Source organism: Camellia sinensis, chromosome 12, assembly GCF_055761805.1.
Source record: "Camellia sinensis isolate YWXY chromosome 12, ASM5576180v1, whole genome shotgun sequence".
Lineage (NCBI taxonomy): Eukaryota > Viridiplantae > Streptophyta > Magnoliopsida > Ericales > Theaceae > Camellia > Camellia sinensis.
The window spans coordinates 141,343,115-141,354,627 of NC_138972.1; the positions used below are offsets into that span (position 1 = coordinate 141,343,115).

Sequence of the window (11,513 nt, forward strand, 5' to 3'; positions counted from 1 at the left end):
TATTTTAGATTATTTGGTTAAATTTATTTTAAACAGTTTCTGATTCTAGTAATTTATTTTAATTTAAAAAATTGATTCTGAAAAGCTGCTCACCCTTTATTTTTTATTATCAGCTTCTGCTTTGGACATGTTAATTTAAGGTTATACTCTTAGATTTTTTTATTTTTTATTTTTTAAAAAATAGAAGAAGACCCAAATGGACTATGGATTATTATTATTATTTTTTATAAGAAATGTAGACAAGTAGTGAATAACAAAAAATAAAAGTTAATTCAAAGAGTTGTTTCACAACTTATTTAATAAATTCCTCTCAAAAAAAAACTTATTTAATAAATACTACTCAGGAATTTAAATCTATAATCCGTTACACTAAACAGATTAACAGTGCGCCTAGGACACCGAAGAATTTTCGATCCAAAACATAGATAAACTGAGTTTTTTTTCAAAATATCTTTAAAAAAAAAATTAAACTATTTACAGAAATAGCACACCTTTTAAATTATTTAACAAATTAACCTAAGTTTTTAAAATTATATTTTCAAAATACAATTTGATAACAAAATCACATTTTCAAAATACACTTTCATGATGACATGCCCACGTGAAATTGCCAACATGGCTATACTGAAATCTCATTTTAAAAATGCAAGTTTACCTTAAAGGCTGCGTTTGGAAAGAAGGGTTGGGTTGAGCTTGAGACTATTTTAGCCTCAAAAAGACAAAATAGGCTTTTTTGCCCAATAAGACAAAATATCACATCCAACCCATAATCATTATATTCTTTCTCTCACAAAAAGTTAGAAAAACCAAAAAGTCTTTCCAAATGAGACTTGTTAGCCCCATATTAGAATAGCTAAAAAATTAACACACTTTCCAAACGAAGCCAAAGTTACATTTTCAAAACACAATTTCAACATTGATGCAAAAATGATGTTTCAATACTCATTTTGAGCTATGATTTCAACATAAGATTAGGTATGTCATTTTGAAAATGAAAAAAATAAGATTGGATATCACATTTTGAAAATGAGATTTTAGTTAAGTAGATTTTCAAGAAATCTTAGGGGTGGTTGGGCATGCGTTGTTATTTTAGCACATAATCCTATTTTGGTTACAATCATTTTATTTAAGTCATATCACCTCTCTACCACATCACTTCATACCCAACTCATATTTTAATTTTTTCATAAAAAGTCAAAAAATATGCTTATTTAGATAATCTCAAATACCCCATTAATTTAGAAAATACGGTTTTACCAAATCACAATTTGAAAAAGAAAAATAATGAAATTGCAATTTCAAAATGTAATTCTATGTTGAAAAATAGTCATGATATAGCAAACTTGTATCCGTACAGAGTCCAAATTCATGCAATTTTATTACATAAAAATAAAAAATAAAAAAAGTTTGTTATCTTAACTATTTAATGAAATCACATTTATGTACTGAAATTTTGCTATCTTAAATATTTTTCAACATAGAATTGCATACCAACTCTGTTTGGTTTCGTTTTGAGAATTTGATTTCTACAAAAAATTTAAAAAATTAAAAAAAAAACAAAAAAACTTGAAACTAATTTAGTAAAAAAATTAAAAATAAAAACACTCATTACTTTGACATGATTTTAGCTTTTTTTAAGAGTACAAACAATTTTTAAAAATTTAAAATTAGTTTTCAATTTTTTTTTTGTCAAATTAATTTTTATTTCTTAAAAAAATAATAACAATAACATATTCTAAAATTAAACCAATCATTTTTATTTTGTATTTTGAAATTGTGATTCCAAAAAATTGTGTTTCCTAAATTACGATTTCTTAAAAATTCACTTAAAATGTGATTTAAGTGAAATCTCTTTTTTATTAAATGCAGTGGACTCCACACTCAATTATGAGCAAGTCATAGAAAATGTGATCGAAAATATTACTGTATTTATTTCTATAGAAAATTCTAACTATACAAAATTTGATTGGCCTATTTTGAAGAGAAAAAAAAAAGCTTGCTTTTGGCTTATTTTCAGTCTATTTGAGCAAAACAAAATTTGGAGCGTTAGAAATAAGTTAATAAGTGAAATTATCAAAATACCATCATGTGTGTGAATAAGCTAAAAAAAAGTAAAATTACATGAAGGTAATATGGTCAATTCATAATTTTGCAAGTGATGTGACACCATATTAAAATAATTTTCAAACCAAAAAACAAAAATGCTACTTATTTCTATCTTCCCAAATGATTTTATGAATAAGCCAAAAAACAAGAAAATAAGCAAAAAAACTGTTTATTTTCCTCTTCTCAAAATAGGTCAAAATTGAACGCAACATCTCATAGAAGGTGAGCCGTACTAAATATGTGAATCACGTTGTATGAGAAAAAATTGTGTCTGATTTTGTAACTGGATTTGTTGTAGAATAACTAAATTCTTTGTGATTAAAGAATAGATGCAATGAAGAAAATTACTAGTTTGAAAACTCCACACAAAGACTGATTCAACAAAGTACCAAGACTTTGGAACATTGAGTCTACGGTTATTTAATTTCTATGTAAAATTGTGTATATACTTCGAAACTCACTTATCAAGAATTCATTTTCCTCACAACCAACCATTGCTATGGCTGTTTCCAACTCATGGAACTCCCCCCTCCAATCACATATTTTGTTTTGCTCTGTTTTCTTCTACTTTGTGATCACCCTTTACTACTTCCCTCTTCATGCAAATGCACTGAGCTTCAACCTCACCAATACTAATCAAATGTCTAAAGATGTTGTCCTACAAGGATATGCTAATGTTTCCAACAAAGGCATCGAAATCACTCCTAAAAAACAAGAGTTGATAGCCGGTCGAGCCTCATATAAAGATCCTCTTCACCTTTGGGACAAAGCTTCTGGAAAACTGACGGACTTCAACACCTATTTCTTGTTTGTCATTGATTCACAAGGAAATTCGAGTTTTGGAGATGGGTTTGCATTCTTCCTTCTTCCTTATAATTTCAATTCCAATCTTGCAACAGGTGCAGCCATGGGTCTTCCAATCTTGTCAATCAACCCCCCCCAAATCGACTCAATTTGTTGCTGTAGAGTTTGATACCTATCAAAATCTGGGTTGGGATTGTGAGTTTGGTAACGAGGAAGAGAACAGAGAGAATGTAAGGTTGGTAACGAGGGAGAGAAAAAGAGAGGGACTGAAAGTTGGTGTTGTTATATTATGTTTCAGTGTAATTACAAGAGAGCAAGCTCCTTCTCTTTATAGAGAGGAGAGGGAGACAATTAGCATCGGATGCCTGGTAATTTACATTGAGAGAAGCTAAAGCTAAAGTGAAGGTCTCTTCTTTACAGCTACACATTGAGGCCTTTACAGATGCAAGGTCTTTTACAGCTATATGTATATTATATGTATATTATATGTTAACAGCCCCCGCAAACTCAAGGAGGGTAGGCATCGACCAAGTTGAGTTTGGAAACAAGATCACGAAAACGCCCAGGAGAATGAGCCTTGGTGAAGATATCACCAGGTTGATCGGCAGAAGCAATTGGGAGAAGATGAACAGTACCACGTGTAACATGTTGTCGAATGAAATGGCAATCAATCTCAATATGCTTGGTGCGATCATGGAAAACATCATTGTGAGCAATCTGAATAGCACTCTGATTGTCACAATAAAGAGCGGTAGCACCAGAAGAGGAAATACCCATATCAGTGAGGAGCCAGCGAAGCCAGAGAAGTTCCTGAGTAGTATCGGCAAGAGCTCGGTATTCAGCTTCGGTGCTAGAACGGGCAGTGAGGGATTGTTTTTTGCTACGCCAAGTAAGAAGAGAATCCCCTAAGAAGAAACAGAAGCCCGTGGTGGAGCGTCGATCCGTAGGATCCCCAGCCCAATCAGCATCAGAGAAGGCACGCAGTTCGAGAGATGAGGAAGCAGAGTAGTGAAGGCCATGGAACAGGGTGCCTTTGATGTACCGAAGGATGTGAAGGAGAGCAGTATAGTGGGGAGTGCGAGGAGCCGACATGTACTGACTAACAATGTGAACAGCATAGGCAATGTCAGGACGAGTTACTGTGAGATAGACAAGACTGCCGACGAGCTGACGATAGAGAGTAGCATCAGGGAGGAGAGCCCCGTCGAGAGGAGTGAGACGAATCTGAGGATCAACTGGAGTAGATGTAGTTTTGCAATCAGTAAGACCAGCACGAGCCAGAAGATCGGATGCATATTTGGCCTGAGATAAGTAAGAGCCAGTAGGATCATGAGAGACTTCAAGGCCTAAAAAGTAGTTGAGAGTACCAAGGTCCTTCATCTCAAACTGACGGTGGAGAAAGCGTTTGAGGTGGAGAATACCAGCTGCATCATTACCAGTGATAATCATATCATCCACATACAGAAGGAGAAGAGTGGTACCATGAGGAGTAGTCCGGATAAAAAGAGCAGAGTCATAGGAGCTGGAGGTGAACCCAAAGTCATGAATGGTAGAACTGAACTTAGCAAACCAGGCACGGGGTGTTTGCTTGAGGCCATAGAGGGCACGCTGTAGTTTGCAAACCTTATGAGGGGGAAAAGTAGACCCAGGGGGAGGTTGCATGTAGACCTCCTCAAGAAGATTACCATTGAGGAAGGCATTTTTGACATCCATTTGAAAAAGCTCCCAGTGGCGAGCAGCAGCAACAGCCAGTAAACTGCGAACAGAGGTAAGCCGAGCAACAGGAGCGAAGGTTTCCTCATAATCAATCCCATATTCCTGGTTGAAACCCTTGGCAACAAGACGAGCTTTGTAGCGTTCAATCGAGCCATCAGAATGAGTCTTGATTTTGTAAACCCATTTGCAGCCAATCGCAGTTTTGCCAGGAGGAAGGTCAACAAGATCCCAAGTATGAGTTTTGTCCAAAGCCTGAAGTTCATCAGTCATAGCTTGCTGCCAAAGAGGATTAGTACAAGCCTCACGATAGGAGGTAGGTTCATAAGTAGAAAAGGCAGCAGACCCAACAATATAATCACGAAGGTGGATAGGAGGTTGAGTTACCCGGTGTGGTCGACCCGTAGGAGGATCGGTGGGAGGAAGAACCAGTGGAGAAGGAGGTGGTGCAGGGAGAGGTGGACCTTCAGGGAGAGCAGTCTGGTGGGGAGCAGGAGTGAGCAAGGGCGTCTCAATGACGGAGGGACCTGTATCAAAATCATCAGAGAAGAGATCGATGGAAGGATTAGTAAACAGTACATTAGTGGAAAGTGCAGGTAAGTGAAATGAGGATAGGGAGGAAAACATTTGGTGCTCCCAAAAAACTACATGGCGGGAGATACGAAGACGTTTAGAGAGAGGGTCCCAACAGCGAAAGCCTTTATGTTCAATTCCATACCCAAGAAAGCAACAAAGACGAGAACGCGGTTCAAGCTTGGTGCGTTCATGAGATTGAAGGAGAACAAAGCAGGCAGAGCCAAAAACCCGAAGATTATCATAGGGAGGGGGAGTGCCATGCAGACGTTCAAATGGAGTTTGATTATGGATGACAGGGGAAGGAGCACAATTGATAGTGTAGACAGCAGTGAGGGCAGCTTCCCCCCAAAAGTTTTCAGGGCAGGAAGAAGAAAGAAGGAGAGCGCGAGTAGTGTCAAGAATATGCCGATGTTTCCGTTCAGCACGGCCATTTTGCTGGGACGTGCCAGCATAGGAACGATGAGGCAGTGTACCATGACTCTGAAGAAAAGAAAGGAAATCTGAATCCCGATATTCCATAGCATTGTCGGAGCGAAAAAGTTTGATGGTTTTAGAAAATTGGGTGTGGATCATTTGGGCAAAGCGATAATAAAGAGTTTTGAGGTCAGACCGAGTTTTCATGAGAAAAATCCAGGTAAACCGTGAAAAATCATCAATGAAAACAACAAAATAACGAGATCCCCCCATAGTAGTGGTAGGGGAAGGGCCCCAAATATCCGAATGTATAAGATCAAAAGGTGCACAGGAAACAGAAGTACTTTTATTAAATGATAAAGCAGGTTGTTTGGCAAGTTGACAGGGTATACAATCGAAAGTATCTGGAATTACATGACCCAATTGTCCACTAGAAACCAAAGACTTTAAGCGAGTAATAGAAATATGTCCTAAGCGACAATGCCAAAGCTGAAAAGGAGATAATGAGGAAGCAGAGGCAGGAGCAGCAATCTGAGGAGAGGGAGGAACATGAAGGTGAATGAGCTCATAGAGACGTCCATGCTTACGGCCGATCCCAATAGTCTGCCTCGTCTGAGGGTCCTGCACCAAACAATGAGTAGCAGAAAAGGTGACAGTTAGACCAAGTTCACATAATTGACCAATAGAGATAAGGTTTAAAGTGAGAGCAGGGATTTGATAAACTTGAGGTAAAGTTAAGGAAGATGTGGAAACAGTACCAAGATGACGGACAGTCATGAGAGAACCATCAGCAGTTTGAATTGAGGGAATATGAGGAGAGGAAGAGATAGAAGAAAATATAGTTGAACTGGAGGTCATATGATTACAACAGGCATAATCAAAATACCAAGAAGAGTTACCTGGAATTACAGACAAAGCAGTAGGAGGAGGTGTACCAGAAGGGGAGAGAAGGTGTTTGAACATGGCCTCGACATCTGTTGGAGAAAAGAGAGGGGTAGACGGAGCCGGAGACTCAGAAAAACCCTCAGCGGCAGCAGCAGCAGTGGCGGTGTGAGGAAACTGATTCCCAGGATGAGATTGGTTCCTGGAACGATGAAAGCTCCCCCGAGAAGAACCACCGCGAGAAGAGTGGTTGTTGGAGGATGAGCGGGATGGATGGCGAAGACAATCCTGTTGCAAATGACCAGGACTAAGTTTGTTGCAATATCGGCAGGTTCTGACTGGGCAATTGACCAGGAGATGTGTGGAAGGAAGGCCCCGATTCTGACAGTAGAGACAGGCAGTGGTCCGCTGGGGGAATGATGGTTGGTACGGGGGAGTGGCAAGAACAGAGTCCACATGATGAGGTTGGAGAGTACCAAGACGAGACTCTTCTGATAGCAACTCAGAAATAGCTTGTTCCAGAGTGGGCAAGGGATGGCGATGAAGAAGAGAGGCACGTACAGGCTCAAAAGATGAAGTGAGAGCCATAAGAAAGTGCACCAACCTTTGCTGATTACGATAAGCAGTAAATAAAACAGCATCTTCTTGGTGAGGCCAAGTTGGTTCAGAAAGAGCAAGCTGGTCCCAAACGGAGTACATTTGAGAGAGGAAGTCATTGATGGACTGACTAGATTCTTGGCGCATCCGATGAAGTTGGCTCTGAAGTTGATATTGATGAGCAAGACCAGTAGTCTGGTAGCGTTCTTTCAAAAAATCCCAGATATCTTTGGCAGGAGTGGTGACAGAGTCAAGCTGAAAGCGGCCAAACTGAAGACTGATAGAGGTAACAGACGTATTCCGAAACCAGGTAATGATTTGGTAATTCTTACTGTCCCATTCCTCAAGGCGATCTTCATATGTAGGAGTAGCAGGGGAAATAGTGGTTTCAGCAGTGTCTTTGACCGGTTGGGTGATGTCCCCGGTGATAATTCGCCAGAGCTTCTTTCCTTTGAGGAAGGAAGACATGGCTTGGGCCCATAGAACATAGTTGGAACCATCCAAAATAACGGAAATAGGATGGGAGGCATCAGGACGATCCATAATAATAGTGGAGGAGGGAGAAATGGATAGGGAGAGACCTGTAGGAGCAAAATTAGGTAAAACAGAGTGTACCAGTGAGTCCGGAAGGTCGAAAATAGCTAGGAAAGGTGGGCGGTGCAGGGATGATGTCAGCAGGGTGGAAAATGAGGTCAGCGGCGCACATTAGCAGGAAGGGCGTGCGGCGCACGGTAGCAGAGGGGGCTGGCAGCGTATGTTAGCAGAATGGCGCACGCGGGTGCACAATAGCGGAACGGCGCACGCGCGGCTCACGGTATTCGAACGGCGCACGCTGGTGCATGGTAGCAGGGGCGGCGCACGACAGGGCAGGATAGAAGGCGCGTGGCAGCGCGTGTGAGAGTGGCAACGGAAGCAGAGACGCGCCGAGAGAAGAAGCGGCGCGTGAGAGCGCGTGAAGGCTTGTTTGGTGATGGGCTTGGTGCCGTTGGGATCGTAGGGAAATTCCGAGCTGTTTGGTATAGTCCACTGTGTACGGAACTAAGACCTAAAATTGAGGGATGCCAGAATTGTGTTTCTAAGCTCTGATACCATGTGAGTTTGGTAACGAGGAAGAGAACAGAGAGAATGTAAGGTTGGTAACGAGGGAGAGAAAAAGAGAGGGACTGAAAGTTGGTGTTGTTATATTATGTTTCAGTGTAATTACAAGAGAGCAAGCTCCTTCTCTTTATAGAGAGGAGAGGGAGACAATTAGCATCGGATGCCTGGTAATTTACATTGAGAGAAGCTAAAGCTAAAGTGAAGGTCTCTTCTTTACAGCTACACATTGAGGCCTTTACAGATGCAAGGTCTTTTACAGCTATATGTATATTATATGTATATTATATGTTAACAGGGATCCACCCAACATCACACCTGGAACTCATGTTGGTATCGATATCGACTCTATCACATCTAATGCCACTGAAATATGGTACAATAACATAACGTATGGAAAAGAGAATGAAGCTTGGATTAGTTATGATTCTAGTTCGAAAAAATTGAGTGTTGTTTTCACTGGATATAAAAACAATAGCAAAATTAACAGTTCCCTTAGTTTGTCGGTTGATCTGAGGGACTTCTTACCAGAATTGGTTACAATTGGCTTCTCAGCTGCAACAGGAGGTTTGTATGAGAAACACACTGTCAAATCATGGTCGTTCAATTCGAGTTTGCAAGGTGTGTCAGGCAGTCCTAGTCCTAGTCCCAGTACCAATCCCAGTCCCCCAGCGAAATCCAATCCCAGCACCAGTCCTAGTCCTAGTCCTAGTCCCAACACCAATTCCAGTCCAAGCCCCAGTGCAGTTAACTCTGGTATTGGAAAGAAGATGAGTGGTGGGATTGACTATCAGATCATCTTCTTTGGCTGGTTGGTTGGCTTTGCTTGGCTTTATATTGTGGGAAAGTAGAGCAAAAGAAGAAGATAAATGTCTGGGTAAAAGTTGATATCTAGAGCATTGACCTTCACAATCCATGATTTTGCTTATCGATTAGAGAATATCAATGAACTTTTATAGAGGGTTTGTTGGTTGATGTATGTTTTTTTTTGTTTTGATTTGTTTTGTTTGTTGTTGCCTTTCTAGTGTCGTTAGTTTGGCTACTTCTTGTCATTTGTTTTCTTTTCTTTTTTCCATTGTTGATGCTAGTTGTTGGTTTCTTGTCAACTCTTTGCTCTTGTCTAGTTGGGTGTTTGCAAATAATTCACTCATCAATAGGTGCCAACCTAGTTGAGATGTATAGATGAACATAGATAATACAATATACATAGGACATAAAACAAAATTAGTAATAAGTAGTCAGCGGCAATATATATATATATATAATCAATAACACAGTAAACACAAGAGTTATAATGAAAAGGCAAAAATAAACAAAAACAAGTGATAAATATTTGGTAGGACTGACTGACTCACCAATCTGACTCAATACACTTTTTATAACAGTAGCAAAACTCAACCCATATACAGGACTAGCTTCATATCCAAAGTAAATTCAATCTTTCTCCTCCAATAAATATTATATCTCTATATTACTATATTTGCAGATGAACCTAAAAGTTGCAGCTTGCATTATACCTTCAAATGGTATCCTCACCTCATCTAAAAAGAAAAAAAGGAAATTTGAATATATATATATATATATACACTGTAAACCTAATGAATTTATGAAATTAATTGGTGTTTATCAAATATCATGGAATCTAGATTCATGTAATAAAATTAACAAACCAATCAAACACAACACAACATGCATATAGCACAAATCAATCAAATACACTTTTAGCATTCAATCAACAAAGCAGCCAGAAAACTTTACAGAAACGATGCGATGAGGGGGGCCGCTGGCGATGGTCAGGGAAGTGAGGTTTAGGGTTTAGATTTTTTGGATTTGCGCAATTAATAATGAAGATGAGGATATAATAATTGTTAATTTTTTATTTTAATTTCATTTTTTTTTTAAGAGGATGACTAGACTTGTGTATTGATCATAAAAAGACTATTAATTTATAAGTGCTTTGAGAGTTTATTTACCCAATAAATAAATGCTTTGAGAGTAAACCACAAAGTGGCCAAATAATTTGGCCTCCCAAAAAAATAAAACAATTTAGCTATTCATCAAATATCATAAAGTCATACAAATATGATCCCTTTTTAAAATGAAAATATAATTTTACCTACAATAACATGATATTTGTATCTCAATTTTTAATTTATCAAAAGTTTAACTATGTAATGCTTAACTAATTCTTACCACACCTTTGTGATAAATTATGAGTTTTTAATATTCCTCGGTTTTAATTGACTGAGAAATTAATATAGTTTGATAGATTATTATTACTATAAGGTATATCAATGAGGGAGGCGGTATTGAGAGGTAATGGGGTATGTGGTGAAGATCATGGGTGGCGTGGTGGGAAGGGAGAGTGGTGAGTTAGAAGAAATTATTTAGTAGGTTCGGTGTACCACATAGGGACAGATCTAGAATTTTCATATAAGGGGAGTGAAAATAGAAAAACAAAAATGCTTTAGACCACTAATTAGTGGTGGCTCTAATGATGTGACAGTGGGTCCCACCCACTGCCACATGTGTTTTGTGCCTTGTTTTTTTTTTTTTTCTTTTTTTTTGAAGTGCCACCTCACTAGTGGTGGGGTTAGTGATGTTAAATTAGTGGTCTATAGCATTGCTCATAGAAAAATGGTTGAGAGTTCTAAACTAAGAGCTCTAATGTGTGTATGGGTCCCACATGATGTAATGTTTTGGTCTTTTGTGTGTGTGTGTGTGTTTTATATATATATATATATATCTATATATATATTTTTTTCCAGCTCACTAGAACTAATTTAGAGCTCAAAATTTAGGAAGATGTATCATTGTTGGTGAAAATATATATACTAACAAAAATTTTAAATAAAAATATAGATTGCAATATCAATTTTCTACCAACATAAAAAATCGAAAATAAGATGAAACACATACAAATAAGTTGTTACCCAGAAAGCAACCCAACAGGGGAGTGAATTGAGTTTCTAAATAAATTGTCAAATTAAAAAATATTCCCAAATAATAAACAATTAACAATATGAAATAGTAAAGGTGAGTAATAAATTAAAATTTAATCTAAATGAGAAATAAATATGAAGCAATATAAATGAGACAATAAAAATAAATTAAGTGAAGGAACGAAAGAGAGAGCAAATACTAAATTTATAGTAGTTCGGCTCAAACCAAACCTATGTCCACTCCAGATCCTCCTTGAGATTTTTTCACTATTCGTCAAATAAAAATTGCACTCCTAGCTTTACAGGTGCTAGTGAACCTTAATAATTGATCAACCCCGATCACTTTAACCAACTAGTTGTGAATCCGATGCTAGTCACACCTAC

At 38.1% G+C, this 11,513-nt stretch overlaps 1 protein-coding gene across 1 annotated transcript; it reads left to right on the forward strand.

Annotated features, from left to right (window-relative positions):
* The first annotated feature begins 2,605 nt into the window (after positions 1-2,605).
* On the forward strand, positions 2,606-3,079 carry LOC145803941 (lectin 9-like). Its single transcript, XM_082897323.1, has one exon. The coding sequence runs from the start codon at positions 2,606-2,608 to the stop codon at positions 3,077-3,079; it is 474 nt and encodes a 157-aa protein (XP_082753449.1).
* The last annotated feature ends 8,434 nt before the right edge of the window (positions 3,080-11,513 follow it).

Excerpts from the sequence above, each read along its gene's own strand:
- LOC145803941 (XM_082897323.1), top strand. The coding sequence starts at position 2,606 with ATGGCTGTTTCCAACTCATGGAACTCCCCCCTCCAATCACATATTTTG.